This window comes from Hyalella azteca, unplaced genomic scaffold (assembly GCF_000764305.2).
Source record: "Hyalella azteca isolate HAZT.00-mixed unplaced genomic scaffold, Hazt_2.0.2 contig6145, whole genome shotgun sequence".
Lineage (NCBI taxonomy): Eukaryota > Metazoa > Arthropoda > Malacostraca > Amphipoda > Hyalellidae > Hyalella > Hyalella azteca.
Window position 1 is genome coordinate 110,356 of NW_025936313.1, and position 21,416 is coordinate 131,771.

Genomic DNA, 21,416 nt, shown 5'->3' on the forward strand with positions numbered 1-21,416 from the left:
ATTTAGATTTTCCCTTGAAACATGCTTTTTTGCCTTTAGCGACTAATTTTCTTGCGAGTGCGAAACACCATATTTCAACCATAGCACATTGCTGAAATGTAATCATTAAAAAAATTGACAGACGGCACATACGTATACGCAAGCACCTAGACCCTAGTCGTGGTGCAGCATGGACTAAAAAATAATAATATATGTCCTGTTGGACGAATGAGCTTCATATGAAAAAATCAATCAGAAAAGCAACATATTTGTACAGCTAAATGTCGAAAGGTCAAACTTAAAAATAATACAAATTTTATATCATGCGCTTGTGCTAGGTTTCCGGCGCAAAGAAACCCGGAAAGTCTCTATCTGAATGCGAGTCTTGCGCGGTTGATTCAAAATCTTAATCGTATTCCTACTTCCATTTGGTACGCAGATCTGGCCAAAGTAAATTTACCAGGTAAGCCTCTTTGCGAGAAATTTTGACTGAAAAGGGTGTTTGAAATACATGAGGTCTTTAATTAATAATTAATATAGTGTAATTTTCAAGTCCGAATAACTAAAAATTGGCTTGTTGCACCTGAAATTAGAATTTCGACTAGACGCCAGCATTTATGTGAGCTTTTTTGCCATTCCTCTAGTCTAGGGCTCTAGGCTAGCAGTCTAGCACATTCGCATTTGTCACCAAAGGTTAAAGTTTGGAACCATCCAGAACTCTCTTGAGCTCTTTGTTTATCAAGCATTCATGCCGAATCATGCGGTCCTGCACGGGCTTCATTTCCAAGTGGTACTTTCACTACTTTGTGCTGTGCAGTCAGTTTTTCTTTATTCCATACAAGATACAACTCGGAAAAGTTTTATTCTTCAGCTTTTATGCATCACATTTGCTATTGTGAACTTGTGAAAATGTGAAGTAAGTAAATTATGTAGCCATGAATTTCTCTCATGTCTCATCTTATTGAGAAAAATTGTTCAACTTTTTAATTTTGGAAATTCTTTTACTCCAAAAGTACCTCTAGCCCCTAGGACTAGCCTATTAGGAAACATAGTGGCAAACCACAGCCTTTTTAGAATCAGTTCATTTTTAATTTCCTCATTCATAATTTCCTCATAGGGTTAACGCGGTATATTCCGACATCGTAGGTAATTCCATCACTTCTCTAGTTTTTCCTTTATATTAAGCTTTGTTTTAGTTCCATGCATTCATTGATGGTTGAAATGGTGACGTCATACATTTGCGTGTCGAAATACTGCAAAAACACTAGGTCTTGGCCATCTAGCGGGAAAATATTGAGATCCAAAGAGAGACAATGCATGCCACGTGGCACGTGGTGAGATCATCGAACAATGTGTCAAATTTGACAGTTGACATGGCTCTACCAAATAGTGAATAACTGTTTTTATAGGAAGAATATTATGGTTTGAGACTTTTAAATACGTCTGTGAAAATAAATATGGCAACATTTTGTGACGTTTCATTGTTGCTGACGCGTAGTGAAGTGTTTTGAGAGTCATGTGAAGGCAACAGAACTTACGTAACGCATACGGTTTTTTTTAATAATTTTTCATTTCTCGACGCGTCCTTAAGTTAAAGTGTCGGAATATACCGCGTTTACCCTAAATCAATTCCTTATGTATGATACTCAGATACTGCTGGTATCCAGGATACTTTACTGGTCTACTTATAGGACTCACAAATGAACTTGAGAGAGAATCTAAAAAACTCTCTGCTTTGCCACTATGCTAGGAAACAAGAAAGAATCTGAAGACCATTTTATAAATTTGAGATTAATCATAGCATGGTAATTTGGTCAATTGTTTGGTTATTTCTTTCACCCGAGTCCTGAGATGTAAAGGAATGACTACCGTCAACTGGGGCTACTTGGCAGTTGGCAGTGGTGGCTGGCGGGGTAACTCGGGACAGTCCTCTGACATGGCATAAAACTGTTTTAGTAGCAAAGCTAATTGGAATATTGCAAAACTAAATATAGTGGTGTAAATTTCAACATTTTTCCAATCTGTGTAGTATAAAGGAAGTCAAAAATACTACATTTATGTACTAGCTTTGAAAAATTTCTCAAAAAAATGGTGAAAAACGCTATTTTGAAAAGTTACTTCTGCTAACTTGCTAAGGTCTGTAGTAAAAAAAATATTTGCCATATTAAAAAATTTTACTTACATAAAAGTTGCACTCAGGTGTCAGCTTGAAAACTTTATTTGCAGAATTTACATACCTCAATCCCCCAAAAAAATGGCTGTCATTTCCGCACGGCGGGGCTTCTCAAGTTCTCGGGACACCCCTCCCGGCCCCCGGGGCTATTCGGGACACCTCCAAAAACGCATTTACAGTAGAACTTCAGTAAGCAAAGGCTCCAGTTAAGAAAAAACTTGATTAAAAACAAAGAATGTTGATTATATTTACCTCGCTTGGCAAAAAAAAATTCACTTGTCAAAAAATTAGTGCACAATTGGTCATCACAAAATTGTGCATAGAATGTCATATATAGAATTGTGCACCAGGCATCATAGAATGAAAAGTAATTGATATAAACTATGATTTATTTCTGCAAAACATATGATGGTTGTCACTAAAACATTCCTTTCTGGTTCAGGTATGTTTTTCACTATCTTTTTTTTTATAGTAAATTCACTTAACCCAATTAAAATGGTGTGAAATTACAAGCCATCCTGTACAGGATGGAATTCTAATATTGACCCTTCATATATTATTCCCGATACACCTACACCAGTTTTTCGATAGGTACATTATAGTCAGATGGGGTAAGACAGGACCAAAATCACTAACAGGCATGTAGCATCTATACCATGAATAACTAAAAAATCCTAAACTCATCACAAGGTGTGGTTATGCAATGGGCTTCAAAGCTACAACTCAGACTTTTTGCATGCAACACAGTTTTCTGTACAGATTAAAAAAAGTGAGCTGGTCCCATCTTACCCCATTGGGGTAAGATGGGACCAGGCTGGGGTAAGACAGGACCAACAGATAATTCTTAGGTTACAAGGTTTTTAGTAAAAATATAAATCTGATATTCAATATTATCCATCTAGAAACACATTATTTGATCAAACAACCACTTGTTACCATTTTGTTTTGCAGGAAGTCAACTCTAATAGCAGTCACATTGGAGATTTTGCCACGAGAAAACTTCGTTAAGCATAGAAATAGTAGGTTGGCTTTGATTCATTGTAGAGCACTGCCACATTTTACATGTATATTCCATTAGTGTCATTGCCTGAAAATTTATCAAATTGGTAATAAAACCAATGGATAATAACTTAAGTGTCAGATGTCATGGTTTTCTTGCTAACTTCATTTGTGGTGCACTTCTTCAAACATAGCCCATGCCCTCTCACAAAATTGTGATAATAATTATTTTTTATGTTTCACACAATGATTTTCCCCCAACCACTCTTGCACATTGTTCTGCAGCTCACTAATGGGAAGAGACATCCCTATTTTCTCCATCCCCATGATGCAATTCACAATAGTATGCTAAATTTATCTAATTAAAAAAGCTAACAAGTTAGAATGGTTATTTTAAGCAAAAGATAAAAATTTTGACCAAAATACTCCATGTATACTTATGCACAATAATATATTCATTTAAAAGCTATTTTTGATAAACTATAGGGTAAAAGAGGACCATTTGTGGGGTAAGACAGGACCATTTGTGGGGTAAGATAGGACCACTTGTGGGGTAAAACAGGATCATTTAGTGGTCCCGTCTTACCCCATGTCCGGTCCTTTTTTACCCCATTTTAGAATACATGTCAGGCAGTGATGGTAGCAGGTACGAATGCCTAGTATGTCTCAAAAGTTGCTTGTTACTTGAGGTTACTTGCCTACATCCACAAACCTGGCCAAAAAATTTTTTGTAATCAGACACAGCTTATTTCCCAAACAGGGTTAACTATTTTGTGACCCTTCTTTACATAGGTTTTCTTTGAAAATTAACCAAAAATTCATTATTTGCAGAAGAGGGTTGAAACAAACACTGAAATGACAGGCAATGATTGCTCTAACATATTCTTCCATCATTTTAAATTCAGTGCAATTATAATGCATGCCATGGGCCGGTCCTTTCTTACCCCATGAAGGCTACGATCCTGTCTTACCCCATTTGACTATATTTGAGGCAAAAAAATGAACTTCTTATAGGCTTAAAACACGTATGGGTATGCTAAGTTTCTATAAGGTAATTCACTTGGAAATGTTGCGTGCCAGCAAGGCTGCAGGCGCAGCTTTCACTCAACAATTAAAATTATACAAAGTATTAGTTTGTTAAAGATTTGTCTCTTAATATGACTGCAAAGAAGTAAACTTAATAAAGTAATTACAGCTACCGTGACTATGCTGTCAAGCAGACTTTTCGATGATGCATACACTAAACACGCAATTCATGGGAGCAAGAATACATAGAACAACAAAAGCAGTCGCCCGGCATGCAACTTCGAAAACAAATGACGATCGCGGCAGCGGCGGCACAGATCATAACGTTAATATAGTCAATGCAAGAGAATGATAAATTATGATATTTCTGATAGAGATTTGAAATATTTTCGGAAGCCTAAAACTATAACAAATTATTTCGTTACTTTGACATGGTTGATTTCAAAATAAATATTTTAATGCGAATTCATGAAAAACGTTTAAAATAAATTGAATAAGGTTCATTTATATCTATAGGTGGGAGTAATTCGAGTAAACAGCTACGAATCGATTTATTATCCTTTAAATAAGAATCTTTGCATTGAAACTTCTGGAAGATGTGTCCACCGCAATATTTGTACAGTGGTATCAAGAGTCAAAGCCGTCAACCGATCGTTGGATGGCCGCAAATATGTCGCATCGTTCTACCTATTACAGTCAATAGAACCTAAATAAACTCTGTTCATCAAAAAGCTTATGTATCAAACATACGTGGTAGTACAATAAATTTTGAGATCTCCAGTCATGAGACTTAAATTCATACTCATAGGTGATCTTGAATTTCTGCAGTGCGTTCAATTAAGCAATTTGTAAAATCATAAATTTCAAATCGGTACCAACTTTTTCAATTTAATTCTGAATGAGTCGCGTCTGTTGAATTCTAATAGGGATCATTAATTTTTGCATCGTATTTCTGAAAATCAAGTATTGCATTTCTTTTAAATTAAAAACATTCTTTTACATCAAAAACAACAATTTTTTTCTTACAGCTTCTTTGATAATTGATGATCTCACTCATATAACTTAATATTTTAACTTTGATGATTTTGTCATTTCGATGACTAAACTTTCTTTGGTTCATTAAAATAAAATAATTACTGCTTATAAACAACCAATGTTTTCTAAAAGACACAAGATGTTCAAAAACTTGCCATGGGAGACAAAATCATTCAGGATTTGCAGTGAAGTGAAGTTATTAAGACAAATTCGACATTATAGGGTGAAAACATGAATAAATTCGTATTTAGAAGCGTATCAATTGGTGTTTAAATTTTGAAACAATTTTCCATCATTTAAATATCACTGTGAAATGTGGATCAAATCTATTTATTATGAAATTGAACTTTACAAGACCAAAACAAGGTGTCTGACACCGTCTTGTCTAATGTCAACAGTCAACACAATGTTGCCATACGCCGTGAAAGATTATCAGTTTATCCCATCATTCCATGTGAATTCGAGAACTTTGTTGGTATTGGTGAAATCGTGAGAATTTTCTGCGAAAGTTACGGAATTTTTCTTTTTTATTTTGGAACATATTCATTACAAAATTTGTCGATACGGATACACGACTAGTGATGTATTGGAGGGAAGAGTTGCCTACTTTTTATCGGTTTTTGAACCACACACAAGCGAGTTAGAGGACGTGCAGCTGTCCGGGTGTCCGCAGTTTCTGACGAGCTCAGTGTAAGAGTATGAGTAATTGAGTATCAATTGTCACTTCGGTGGAAGGTGTAAGGTGGTAAATTTTTTTATACATTTTCTTTTGTTAACATGATAATATATTACCTATACAGAATTCCATACTGAATTCCTGTAAGCTAACAGATACAAAAAAATGCTATAAGGCTGCTGATATGAAGCTTGCAGTGGACAAGGTTGTTGTAAATGCTCAATGGCATGTTCATGGATATGGTAATATCGCATCAATAATATGGTAATATCGCATCAATAATATGGTAATGTGTATGGTAATATCATATCAATAAAGGAAAAACGAGTGAAAATCACAAAAAATGTCATTTATTCTACCTTTACATCATCTACAATGAAAGAGGAGGACTTCAGAGTACTGTTAGTAATGGATGAGTACACTCTGCATGCTTCAAATATTTTAAAATGAAGTTTTACTCCACGTGTCCCAAGTAGCCCCGTTCGATGGGGCTACTCGGGACACTCTTTTTTTGCTTCTGGCACCTTACGAATAGCATATGGAATTTTTTTGAAGATGCCATTCGATAGCCCTCACAAAGAGCTATAAAATGAGCCTAACTAAACTTGTTTATGAAATATTTCATGGTAAGAAGTTATTAACAAAAAACGCTCAAAACCGTCCCGAGTAGCCCCGGTTGATGGTAGTTTCATGTTATTATAAATAATATATAATTTAAGTTTATCTATAATATAATTCAAATTTATCTATTCAATTTATACCTATTCCTTTTTCTCCTGAATTTCTTCCAGTATGAAAATCATTGAAGTTTATTCTGATATAGATACTAGGGCTTTTTATTATAGACAAATATATAGATCTAATCTGAATCCATTCCATGTGCCATGACCCATGAGAATTATATGGAAAACTGTAAACTGCCATCGTTCCAACTTCCAAGCAAGATAATTATGCAGAATTTTCTAAAAATTTAGGTGTATTAAGTATATATATAGATATTTAATAAAATTTCAAGCCAAACATGCTGTCATTTTATTATGAAAATTAGGCAAAGGCCATAGGTAACTCATTAGGTCTACTTCATAAGAATGGGTAAAATTAATCAAGCTTGAAAAGCCCAAGCCATGATTGGTGTGATTGCGCATTGCAGGCTGCTAAATATAGTGCTAATGATGAATGTTATCAAAGGTTTTAGATATTCATTTACTTCAGCATGGAATGCTTGATAGGTATTTTATTCTCACATTTATATAACAAAATGTATTGGAAGGCAGGTATGGAATATATCTACTTGGCAAGCCGTGACTAGATTTTTCCAGCCTTGGCTTCATGGGTTTGCCAGCCGTGTTTCCATTTCTTCGAGCCGTGGCTTCATGGGTTTGCCAGCCATGTTTCCATTTCTTCAAGCCACGGCTTTATGGGTTTGCCGGCTGTGATTCTATTTCTTCAAACCATGGCTTTATGGGTTTGCCAGCTGTGATTCTATTTCTTCAAACCGTGGCTTCATGGGTTTGCCAGCCATGTTTCTATTTCTTCAAGCTGTGGCTTCCATATCTTGGCCGTGAAAAAAAAAACATTTATGACCCGCAAACTTGTTATTCAATAAGTCTCATCACTCCCATGCATACGAAGGCCCATGTTATTTATAAAGTCCCATACAAAAAACAGTCCCTAGCATTTGTCTACACTCTACACTTGAGTGGCAACTGTATAAGTGACAATGCAGTATGACCATTTTGACGTAACCACAACTACGCAATCTTCATGGAGGAAATGTTTTGAGTTGACTTATTACATTCTGCATGTTATTTTGGCGGGAGCATTGAAGTATATATAGGTACTGTGGATTGTGGGAGTTGACAGTTTTATTAAACAATATGTTAGCGAAGTGCAAACTGCAATTTTTTCAATCAAACAAAAATTTATGACATTAGAGCCACGAGATTTCATACCCACTGGAATTATATGATATTAGAGCCACAATGTTTCAGAAAAAAATAGGACTTTTCCAGCCCTGTTAGAAGGCCTGCCACATTGCACCTCACACCGCTATGGCTATGCCAAAGTGTACACTTAGCTTATGAGAGGCTGCCACTAGTCTCAAGGCCACGCAATTTACTGACTGCATTTGGATCTCTGTGACGCTTGTCTTGAGTTGTTGTCTTGACTATAGTTGTTTATCCATAAGTAAATGATTTTTGCTATGAGTACCGTCAAACAGGATAGTGAGGGACGGGCAGGGTAAATCGGGACAGTTGTCCCTCATTTTGTAGAAATGTAGCAGCCAAACTAATTGAAATCTTGCAAAACTAAAAAAGTAGCGTAAAGTTCAACAATTTTATTATCTATGTACAGGGTTTGTACTGGTCATGGAAAACCTGGAAAGTCATGGAATTTGATTTTTCATTTTCCAGGCCTGGAAAGTCATTGGATTTCATTTCAGGTTATGGAAAGTCATGGAATTTGCAAATAAAAGAAGAAAAGAGGAGTGTTTTTCTGTGCTGCGTGTGTTAACTGTTTGTGCAGTCTCTTGTTTCCTGCATTCCGATTGGCACGCATGAAACAGGTGATTGCGCCAGTCTCTTGTTTCATGCATTCTGATTGGAGAGCCAATCACGTTAGCTCGGTTGCATTCAACAACTTTTTGATCTGCAGTGGCAGCATTCCATCTTCAGCGTGTAATTTGTACATCACCATGCATGGAAAGTGTAAATTTCATGACTTGTGGTTAAGAATAGAAGCTTATCATGACTGGCTTGCTTGCCATCCAAAGCATAAAGGTATGGCTATATGTAATTTGTGCTCAAAAGACTGCCGTGTCAAATATGGGGGAAGCAGCTTTGAAGAATCATGCCAAAGGCAGCAAACACACAAAGTTAACTAAGCAACCCAGTGAAGAGATGAGCAAAGCGCAGTCACGCATTTGCGATTTGCAGTCTGCTGACAGCAATGCTACTGCAGTTTCTTGCTCAAAAATCAGCCTACTGCTACTGTGAATGTAGAGACGGGGAGCAAGCCTGTATCCACTGCCAAAGCCAACCACAATGGCGAACCTACCAGCTTTGTAACAAAAGAAGTTAAGACATCTGAAATTTAGTGGACATTGAAAATGGTGATATCTCACTTTTCTTTTCATAGCAACATTGGCATAAGTGATTTATTCTGCTGCATGTTTCCTGAGTTTGATAGGTAACAAGTTTTCACTCAGCAAAACCAAGGCAAGATATATCGCCGCTTTCAGCTTGAGACCTTGCCTTTTGGATTTGCTGAAGCAAAATGCTCATGCTGCTGACAACTTAGTGCTGCTTTTCGACGAGCCACTTAATGAAGAACTTCAAAAGAAGCAGCTAGACATGCACGTTTGCTTATGGAGCCGTGATTGATAAGTGACAAAATTATAGATTTGTGTGTGTGTTATTTATTTAATTATTTTGGGTACTTTCATAGCACAAAATAAACTCATGTTTCTGTCTCATGGCCAAGCCATGGTTAATTAAGAGGGTTTTCGTTCAACAAGGAAATCATGACACACAATATGAAAGAGCAACCAGTGGTTGCCCTGCATGCTGTGGTTGGTCATGTCGCACGTGGTGGCCTGGACAAGATGACCATCACCAAGAAAATGCTGCTTGCAGCTGGCAGTGCCAAAACAGCCTACAATAATTATTTGACAGAAGAGAAAGAGCAGAATGCAAAGGCCCAGAAAACCCAGAAGAGGAAGGCAAGGCTCTGTTGGATGAGATAAATGAACTGAAGGAGAAAAGGCGTAAGGAAGAGGGCATCGAGGCACTTGAGCAAGCAGCAGATGAATATGCAGAAGCAATGGAGAGAAAGGGGGATTTTAAAATTATAGAAAAGTTTAACGCTATGAGGCTATCTTTGCAAATAAAGCAACAGGAGCTAGACACTCTTGATCTGAATATTAAAGAAAAAGTTGATGAAATTGCTGCCAGTTGAATGTTAGGGTGGTGGTGTTGAAGAGTGTTCTGAACTGTATTGACCAGACATTATCATGTACAATCTTGTGTGCATTACTCAATATTTGTTGCGATTTGACACTATTGAATTCATAATAATAAAAGTCTGGGCTTCATTTTCCAATTTGTTTCATTTCTGTACCTCTATATCTGCCTGCTGTATGCATTTACATGTTTGCTATTTATCAACTGTAGGAGATGAAAGAATATGCACAGTTAGTCTTTCAGTCATGCTAAACCTGTCTTATACAAGTCTTGCAAAATTATATTGATGGCCATGGAGAGTCATGGAAAAGTCATGGAATTTTTTTTTTCAAACTACTGGTACAAACCCTGTATGTAGCATAAAGCAAGTTAAGAAAGCATACATTTACAACCTCTGAAAAATCCCTGAAACAAGTGTGAAAAGTGAGATTTTGGAAAAGCACCTCTGCTAAGGTCTGGAGCAAAATAATATTTGCCATATTAAAATATTTTGCTTCATCAAAGCTGCACAGGTGTTGGCTGGGCAAAATAGAATGGAAAGTAATTAACCTAAACTATGATTTATTTTTCAAAAAAAATATGATGGTTGTCACTAAAATATTCCTTTCCGTTTCAGTATGTTTTTTACAATATTTTTTTCTTAAAGTGAATTCACTCAACCCAATTAAAATGGTATCAAATGACAAGCCGTCCTGTAAGCTTGCAGATACAGAAGAAATTCTATACAGCTGACAATATGAAGTTTGCAGTGGACAAGGTCATTGTAAATGCTCAATGGCATGTTTATGGATTTGGTAATATCTAATCAATGAAGGAAAAATGAGTAAAACCCACAGAAAATGTCATATATTCTACATTTCCTTCATCTACAAAATAAGGGGAGGACTTCAGAGTAGTATTTGTAATGGATTAGTACACTTTGCATGCTTCAAACATTTTAAAATTAAGTTTTATTTCAATTGTCCTAGATTAACCCATTCACAGGGGTAATTTGGGACACTTTTTTTTATATGCCATATAATAGCCCTTGCGAAGAAATGAGCCTAAATTTGTTTAGTAAATGTTTTATGGTAAGAAGTTGTTACCAAAAAACACTCAAAACCATCCCTTATTACCCCATTTGACGGTATCTCTTAGCAACAAAAAGAATACCTAACTAAACATTTTTGACATAGCTATTTTGAAGCTAAATTTACATTGGCATGCGAGTCCAATTTACATGCATGTAAGCCAAACTGAACTATATACAAACTACTTATATTGACAAGCTTTGGGGAATGCTGCAGATCTTATCTTGGTGTAAGGCACCTATTAGCAGAATTTTTTAGCCTGGATGGTTCATTTCTTTGATTAGCGCTGGCAATAAAGAGCATAATTTATTCTGTACCACACTACTTCTCTAAAAACATACATAGACAGCAAGCTTTTCTGTGGCTGTGGCAATGCAAGACTACAGTTTAGGCAGGGCTAATTTTTGGCAAAGGGATGGTATAACTTTTTGAATTTAAACTTGAAGTCCCATGGATTTGAACTTGGAAGTCCCATGCAATGCTCTTAACAGCTAACTCTCTGCATTAAAAAGTGTATTCATAATGGCTTTCAAAGGGAATTATATCAAATTAAAAAAATTTGTATCGCATTTTCTTGTTTATGGAAAAAATGCTCTATTGTGCTCGCCATGTCTGTCTGTCCATCCATCCGTCTGTGACTTCACGTTTTTTGTCAATGAGAAAATGCGCTCTCTGTCACTCACTACACTGAATACGGTACTGAGTTATATTTTTTTAGTATGTAATTTCTTAGCCAATTATTTCATTGAGCACAACTTGGGAATATTTTCCTATCAATATTTAAACTACAGGGTGTACCAGAATTAACTGACCCTTTTAATTTGTTAATAAATAAAAAACTAAGAACGTTATGAAGTTGAAACTTGTTTTATTTAAAAGAAGAACATTTTTATGGTAATATTGTATCATAGTTATGTCATTATCCTGTATAGCTTGCTAAATTTGTGTTTAATTATCAAGCCTTAAATTTTCATCATGATTCGCTACAGCAAAGAAGAAAGAACGAAAATTCTGTAAACCTACATCAGGACGATGTCAATAACAGAAGTTCATATGATTACAGGATCCATTTCAAAAGAAGAATCAGTCCTTCAAAAAAAAAAAATTTTTTCTAATGAAAAAAAAAACCTAATTTTTTGCCAGAATTACTAATGAAGGTTATGAAAGCAACGAAGAGAAGAGCCCTATTTTCTCAAAACAATTGTGGTGTGCATTTAAAAGATATTATATTTAAAAACTAGGATATAATATTACCATAAAAATGTTCTTCTTTTAAATAAAACAAGTTTCAACTTCATAACGTTCTTAGTTTTTTATTTATTAACAAATTAAAAGGGTCAGTTAATTCTGGGACACCCTGTATAAAGCCTAATTGCTCGTTAAAAAATCCCTCACGAAGGAAATGTGTGATAGATAGTATTGCTGTAGCAAGGGATTTTGGCCTGATTTTGTATAAACATATTTCCTTATAAGTAACTAAACTGTTTATCATGGATGTTGGTTTATTTATGAAAATTACAAATCCTTGCATGAAATTGATTAATAAATCTTAGCATTTTGTAATTTAAAACCTATAAAGTAACTTATTTTTCTTCTCTTTTTGCAGGCTAAATTCTGTCTTGCCTCTTGGCCCTTGCTGAAGACCTTAACGTGTCAGAGGATTACACACCAGAGCGTACATTCAAGTGTGACGGTTCAAGTCTTAACATTGACTTTCTAAAATTGGTTATTGAATAATATATTTTATATTGGTTTAAAAGAAGAGATCTCTTCACTTCACTAACACACAATGGCATCTGGCTCCAGTTTTGTAAGTATCTATACCTAATGTTGATAGTTGAACTGTAATGTAATAACTGTGGCATGCAATATAAGTTCAGAAGTGTTTTTAAGGCATTTACTACTCAAGTAAAATAGCTTGAGCCTCAAAAATATGATGGTACCTGTATGGTTTTTTCATCAGATATTGTATAGATTTTTTTCTTGCCTTCTGGTCAAATTTGCATTTCATAAAACTTTGCTAAAAAGTTCCTACATTTGTATGCTGTTAAACCTTTTCTTTTATGTCAGCCATCAATAGCACAGAAGTTGTCACTCCTCTGTGTCCAGTGCCATTCAATAAATGTTACAATATATGCTTGTCTAAAGTATATTTTTTGCATTTTATTTATGATAAAAAGTTACTTAGCTTGTTACAGGTTTGTAGAATCCTCTGCTTTTACTCTATTCATAAAACTTCTATGTTATTTCTAGTTCAGGTTGTCATCTAATTAAATTTTAATCAGAAACAAACTGCAATGCAGCAAATAATATATAATTTTAAAAGTTGTTTATGAAGATTTAATTTAATGTCATGTAAATGCTAATGATGTCACGATTTAATAAATATGCTATCAACATCACAGCATCAGTCCCATTCCTCTTCACAGTAATACACTATGACTTCATTTTGGTCTTTCAATAGTAGTTATTGTGCAATATGAATGTTTTGTGCTCATGTTAATGTACTTTATCTCTTAACATTTCAGTCTGGTGGAGACTTCAGACGCAAGTGGGACAGAGATCAATATGAAGAGCTTGCTAGGAAGCGGCTGCGTGCAGAGCAATGTGAAGCATTAGGCAAGTATTTCTGACAAATGCCTGTAAAAATACAATTAGGATTATTATTCCAGCATTTAACATTTTATTGATTTATATTTCATTTATACTTTATACTTCTTATTGAAATTTCTGAAGAATGTACCTGACTGGTATACCTGAAATGTATCTTATAAAATACCTAATTTTAGAACATTAATAACCTATCTAACTGGATTTTTTCTTCTTAAATTAACTTTCAAAGTAAAGAATCTGTATATACAAATATATAAAGTCAATTTCATATACTTTCAGGCTATGAAGCAAGAAGAGCCCCTGTAAAGCGTGAGACGCTCAAGCAGCGAGACTACAACATTGACCTCAACTCCAGGCTTGGCAAGAGTCAGTTTATCACAAGAGCAACTCCAACATCTCAGTCTGCAGGGTAAGAATAACTTGTTTCAAGACGTCTTTATGGTCTCTCATGTAACACAAACATGACATTGTTTTTTAGGAGACTATTTATTGACTGATCAAAAAGTTTAAATATTTTTCAGATTCTTTATTGTTGAGTGATTATTTTGTGAATTTTTATGGCTACATTTAGCCATAAGGTGTTGAAATATATAATCTGCCTTTTTCTGTGCTGCGTGTGTTAACCCATTAATGCCGAGTGGTTCCATTTGGAACCAGCAGAGAAAAATGAATTCACAATAAAATTGTAAGATCAAATAAATATACCTGTGGATGCATAGGTTTGATACACATCATGTACATGTTCTGGCAAAGTTTGGTTCTGCCGCGCTGACTACTCTCTTTTCAGTTAACATTCACTAGAACCAGGTCATGGAACAGTCGTGGAAATTTTTTTCTAAATACCGGTACATACCCTGTATATATAGGTATATATTTTTCTTCATTCAACATCTCAATATTGTTTGTATAACTACTATGTATTCACACCATTCTAACTTCACTGTTGGTTACTTCTCCAGATTAAATGCACAATTCATCTGCATGAGCGCTGTATATTTCTTAAAATTTATCAGATGTGATTTTTCTATTCACAAATATATTTTGTTTGCACCTGTACATTTACACCTTTAGGCAATTCTAGATCGAAATTTTAAGAAAAATTTCTCCTTTTCAGATATTACTGCAATGTATGTGACTGCGTCGTTAAAGAATCCATCAATTTCCTTGATCACATCAATGGCATAAAACGTAAGTTTATAGTCCATATTTTTCTCATTGTTTGAAAGGCCTCGTTTATTACTTGAAACTTTTAAACTGTATTTACTGAATGAAAAAGATCCGTTTATTCACATATTTTTCTCGTATAAAGTTCAGCAGTATGAAAAACATTTTTTTGCATACTAATAATGAAATTTTTCTCTAGGAAAATTCAGTTTTTTCATTTCTTGTGTTTATGTCAAAACCTGTTTCATTTGTTCCAGATCAGAGAAAGCTTGGAATGTCTATGGAAGTGGAGCGTTCCTCTCTGGACCAGGTCAAAAAACGTTTTGAAATGAATAAGAGAAAAATGGAAGAGAAGGAGCAGCAGTACGATGTAGAGCAGCGATTAAATTAATGGGATTCGGAGCTTTCGGATCTAGCAAAAAGTCTGGATTGTGTTCAATAATATGTACATAAAATAAGCACCGTTTTTTTTTATCGAAATATATTCGTGTAAATTTCAATTGTTTCATATTTCTACCACCCTTGTCTTCAATTATCTTGGTTGTGATTACGTCGAGCAAGAGCTTGGAGATGTGCTGGTAGAAGTAACTACGAATATGAAACAATTTCGCATAGATAGATACAAAAATTGAATAGGCTTTACAGTTGTAGAAAAGGAGTTCTAATCAGAGACTAAATCTGCCCAGAGCTGCATGAATTTACATGATCCCTTCCTGCATTAACGTAGCTTCCAACTATCACATTTTCGGCTTCAAGCCACCCGCCTGAATCAGACAAACCCGCCTCCAGTAAAGAAGCCGTGTATGAAATGGCCCAGCATCGTCTGGCAAATTATGAAATATTACATCAACCAGACGAGGTTCGAAGGAAGCACTCGTCTCCCTTCTAAACTAGCTGCGGTAAGTGGGAGTGGCAAGTGGCAGCTGCGTTTTAACGCTGACAAATGTAAAGTAATTCGCCTTGGCAAGAATAATGAACAGCAAGATTACAGTATAAGAAGACGTGGTTGCAACGACAGAGTGATAATGTCGAAGTCGACAATGGAAAAAGATTCAGGAGTTAATGTCGACATTGAGTTTAAATTTTCTAAGCATATTGAAGCTCAAGTTATTAAAGCAATCAACGACTTGTACTGATCAGACGCTCCTACGAGTATATAGATGCAGAAGCGATGAAGCTGTAGTTTGTCGCTGTTGTACGTCCGAACCTAGAGTTTGGAAACGCAGTGTGGTCACCAAAACTATGAAATACACAAATTTAGTCGATAGAGTTCAAAGACGTGCAACAAGGATAATTCCGGGATTAAAAGGCAAGCCTTTTGTCACTACCTACTGGAAATCTCTGATTCGTTAGAATACGTTTTCCTCAATTTCCAAAGACTTCACTTTTCGCAAAAGCGGCTCATGCGGAACACTGTCAAATGCTTAGGCAAAATAGAAGTACAATGCATCCACTGGCTCCCTTTCATCCAGCAGGCGAGTCCAATCGTTCAGCGTAGATAATAAGTTAGTGGAGCAGGATATACTGGCAAAAAAAAAAAAAAAACCTGTTGACAATCTGATAGGAGATGGTGATCCACATTTAATCCACGTTCTAATGTAATTTGTCTGATTAAACCGTAAGTTCAATAAGAATTTCGAGACAAAGAAATCGCCAAGTAATTTCAACTTATCTTCATTGAAAACCTTTTATAAATCAGCTCAATCGTCAGTTCAAAAAATTTACAAAATGCAAGTACAATGAGTCGGGCCGGTCTACAATCTGAAGGGAAAATCATAATGTACTCGAAAAGGATTAAAACCAAAGTAACAAGAAAACGACAACGGAACATGAATACCTATCGATTTACAATTTCAAGGCAAGGTATCCGTTCTAAAATATGTAGCGATAGGACTTGCCTTTCAATCCCGGAATTATCCTTGTGGCACGACTTTGAACACTCTATTAAATTTTTGTCCTTTTCAAGTTTCGGTGACCAGACGACGTTTTCAAGCTCTATGTTTGGGCGCACGACAGCAACAAACAACTGCTTCATCTCTTTTGCATCTAGGAACTCAAAAAAGCGTCTGATCAGTCCACGTCGTTTTGATCAGTCCAAGTCGTTCAGCCAAGTCCAGCTTTATTAACTTGACCTTCAATATGCTTAGAAAAATTCAAATCATTGTCGATATTAACTCCTAAATCTTTTCCCATTGTCGTCTTGGCCTCTCTCACGGCCGGTCTCGCGGCCGTGATTCCAAATTCAGTGAGCGTGGAATATCTCGCAAAATACTGAACGTAGCTTGATGAAACTTGGTACACATAATCATTAGAGCCTAATGGTGATGTTTAGCTCGTGACAATTTTTCAAAATTCGCCTTCATTCCTGAGTTATATGAATATACGTGGTGAAAATTGCAGTGAGCGTGACATTTCTTCTAAAGTACTGTACAGATTTGAATTAAATTTTGAATATAAATTTCTCAATACCCAGAATGAAGGCGAATTTTGAAAAATTGTCACGAGCTAAACATCACCGTTAGGCTCTAATGATTATGTGTACCAAGTTTCATCAAGCTACGTTCAGTATTTTGCGAGATATTCCACGCTCACTGAATTTGGAATCACGGCCGCGAGACCGGCCGTGAGAGAGGCCGCGTTTTTGTCCGAGACGTCTCATCAGCCCAGTCAACCATCCTGTCAAGATCACCTTGTAACTGTACTTTTTGCGACGTATTATTCACTGTATTATAAATTTTTGTATCGTCAGCATTCATCGAGCAAACGCTAGACACAGCTTCTGGCAGATCGTTTATAAACGAAACGAATAAAACAGGCCCAAGAACGCTTTCTTGTGGCACGGGAAGAACGGATCCTAGTGGCCCGAGAACGCTTCCTTGTGGCACCGTTTACAATCGCGGAATATTTTACGTGAAGAAGAAAACTTCAAGTCCACAGGTCACCAAAACGTTTGCGTTATATTGTTCAGGATATTCAACTCTGAATAAAATTCCTAAAGATATATGCATATCTTCATTGATCTGTATAATATATATTTTTTCTCCTCGATCGCGCCCAGATGTGAAAAAATTATTGGAGCCTTATTATTTACTTTGCATAACTTATTTATTTAGATTTTTCCCGTAATAATGATAAAAAATATAACTCAGTACTCACTGCAGTGAGTGACAGAGAGCGCATTTTCTCGTCGACGAAAACATGAAGTCACGGACGGACAGACAGACGGACAAACGGACGGACAGACGGACATGGCGAGCGCAATAGTCCATTTTTTCATAAATGAGAAAATGCGCTAAAAAGAAGGGAAGTGCAATTTATAGGGTATTACTTTAGATCAAGTGCATCCAAAAAAGGGTGTTTTTTTTAATCATAAGTTTTTTGGGTGTAGATAAAGAATCTGAAATCCGTTTTTGGCGGTCGGCATTGGAAAACCGATTTTTATATATGCCGATTTTTATATATTTTCTAATGCAAAATGCAAGTTAAATTTTGGCACCAATATCCGTGGATTTATAGCGTTTTTAACTTCGCCTCGGTGACCCATATACTCTTGCAACCACGACATTGCAGGCAACCACGACATTGCAACCACGGTTAGGTTAGGTTAGGTTAAGTTAGATTAGGTTTTTTCGCCGATTTTGCCGATTTTTGCCCGATTTTTTTGACGAATTAGAGCCTCGGGGAAAAAATCTGTTTTCCGATGCCGACCGCCAAAAACGGATTTCCTATTCTTTATCTACACCCTAAAAAACATGTAATAAAAAAACACCCTTTTTTGATGTACTTAATCTAAAGTATTACCATCTATAGAATAAAATTGTCGCTCAACGCGCAGAAGAACATTTGGAGAGCACTGCAAAATACAACAAAGCATAACACTGTACTGCACAACGCAGCACTACACTGCATAGCACAGCACTACAATGCATAGCGTAGCATTATTGGCGTCGAAGAATAGACCAAGTTACCGTTGAAGTAGTCGTCGATTCTGGTAATGTTCTTGACTTGTCTTCTCATGATCTCCATGTGTCAATAACACAGAAGAGGAGTTGCCACTCGCCACTATACTCGTCTTGCCGGCTTCGAATAGAAAAGGATTTATATTATCAACAGAACCAAAGAGAAATTGTTACTAACATGCAAACATCATTGCAAATTCTTATATGTCAAAAAAGTATCTAGTATAAATCAAATTTCCCCTTCTTGTATTTAGTATAATTTTTTATTTTATGTATGTGCGTCCAACCTCGTGCATTATCGTCTTGAGACTTCGAGGGCATCGAGGCAACTCGAGGTCGAGAGTCGAAACTCTCCTGCATCATGATTGCGACGTGGACCGTCAACGCTTGCGGTTCTTGTGAGTTGTGTAAGGCCGTAAGGGGAGTGTAGTCACTGTGTTGATAATGACTGCAGGGTTACGAGCGAAAGTGTCAGGATATGAATTGAATCTCAAACACTGAAAGTATCATTTGGAAAGTCCAGCCTGCTCTGGTTCTGGCTCTTTTTACTTTTCAGCAAGATTATTGTATTTAAGAATGCTCATTGATGACTGACTCTGACTGATTTGATTTGTCCTGTCTTCTTTTCAAGTTTTGTTTGGAAATAACGCTGTCCAGTGTCCACATTTATATAAATAGGTAGAATATTGTCAACAAATCACTCAATTGATTTGAAATGAAAAAAAAGTTGATAATTATATCATGGCTTTTTCTATTTGAGTTACAATTATCATCAATGACACAAAATTGGCTCTGGAGCAGCCATAGTGACAAAGCAGAGAGTTTTTTAGACTCTCCCTCAAGTTCACTTTTGAAAGCATTATCATACTTAAGAAATTGGTTCAAATCTTGAGTAAATGAGGAAATTAAAAATGAACTGATTCTAAAAAAGCTCTGGTTTGCCACTATGCTGCTATGCAAGAAACCAAATTCACCGCCCGAGCCAAAGATCTTAAATTCCACAATTAGGCCATCTACCAAAAAGACTGAACAGCCAAGCAAGGTGGCAGACTGCTGATGCTGATTCACAACTCCATCCCGTTCACCATAACGAAACTCCCTGACAACACCACAATTGAAAGTCAAGCCATCATGATTAAAGCTCTCAACTCCGACCTGAACATTATCAACATCTACATACCCCCTAAAAGTTCCTGCCCTGCCAACTTCAAAGCATCGATGACCAATCTACCTGCACTACCTAACACAATAATCTTAGGTGACCTGAATGCTCACGACCCACTCTGGCACTCAAGCAGTTGAGACGCCCGTGGCGAGGACCTGGCCAGCGAACTAGGCAACTCCAAAAGCAGCACGCTCAACATGGACACCCCAACCCGGCGACCCAGCAACGGACAACCTACATCTCTGGACATCTCTATCACCTCAGACTCCCTGATCTCACACATGGACTGGACCACCGCCACAGCTCTCACCTCTGACCACCTACCAATACACGTCACCTTGCTAGGTGACTACGACAATACCAAACCTCCCAAAATCACCATCACAAACTTCGCCAAAGCTGACTGGAACAAATTCACCCTCAAAACCGAACAAGTCTTTCACACAGCCAACCTCCCGCCTGATGTCTCCGCAGCTGAAAAACTCTTTCGACAAACAAGACTTAACGCAACATTCCATCTGGCCGTTACATCACCTCCAAACCCGGCTTGTCAAAATAAATAATCAACCTCATAAAACAACAAGACATGCTCTGCTCAACAAACCCCTCGTCCCCAAACATTGCAAACATGACGAGCCAAATCAACGGCCTCACCAACAACCTCAAAACTAACCGTCAGAAAGAATACCTTGACACCTTCAGCCGCCACACCAACATCAAACGCCTCTGGACAACCATAAATGCCCTGAACAGAAAACCCAAGCTTTACTCCAACGTTGCAATCGCCTTCAATGAAAAGCCCCTCAACTGCAACAAGAAAATGGCCAACAAATTTAACTAACTCTTCACCACCTCCGCACGACACACCACCAAGAAACTTGACCGAATAACGAAACGTTCAGCAAAGCGCCTCAACTTGACAGACTGCCTCATGTTGACCACAGAACTCGTCCACAATGCCATAAAACACTCTTGTCCTTCCAGAGCCATTGGACCCGACGAGCTTACAATCCTTCACCTAAAACACCTCAGAACTCATGGAATCACCTACCTGACCAAACTATTCAACGAGTCGCTCAGAGCCTGCCGAATACCTGAAATCTACAAAACCACTAAAGTGATCCCCCTACTCAAACCCGGTAAACCAGAAGACCAAGCCTCCTCGTACCGACTGATCTCTCTCCTCTGTCCAGCCGTCAAAGTTCTAAAAAAATGCCTCCTATTTATCATCAACAAACACCTTCCACTCGCCAGGCACCAACAAGGTTTCAGACCCGGGCACTCTACCACCTTGGCTCTCGTTCTCCTGACAAACTACATCTCCAATGGACTCAACCAAAAGAAACCTGCTCACCGCACTATCGTTACCGCTTTGGACCTCAGCAAAGCCTTCAATACCGTCAACCATCAAACACTCGTCAACGACCGTATCGATTCCACCCTGCCCCATTCAATCGCATGCTGGATCACTAACTATCTACATAGGCGCTCAGCCTACACTGAATTCTGCAATGAAACATCGAAACAACGAATCATTCACACTGGGGTACCACAGGGATCCGTGCTGTCCCCGTCGCTCTTCAACCACTACATTT

The 21,416-nt window shown here is 37.0% G+C and overlaps 1 protein-coding gene across 1 annotated transcript; it reads left to right on the plus strand.

Moving 5' to 3' along the window:
• The first annotated feature begins 358 nt into the window (after window positions 1–358).
• LOC108673181 (zinc finger matrin-type protein 2-like) lies at window positions 359–15,088 on the plus strand. Its single transcript, XM_018160970.2, has 6 exons — window positions 359–442; window positions 12,527–12,730; window positions 13,449–13,539; window positions 13,813–13,942; window positions 14,648–14,721; window positions 14,955–15,088. The coding sequence occupies exons 2-6, from the start codon at window positions 12,710–12,712 to the stop codon at window positions 15,086–15,088; spliced, it is 450 nt and encodes a 149-aa protein (XP_018016459.1). The 5' UTR covers window positions 359–442; window positions 12,527–12,709.
• The last annotated feature ends 6,328 nt before the right edge of the window (window positions 15,089–21,416 follow it).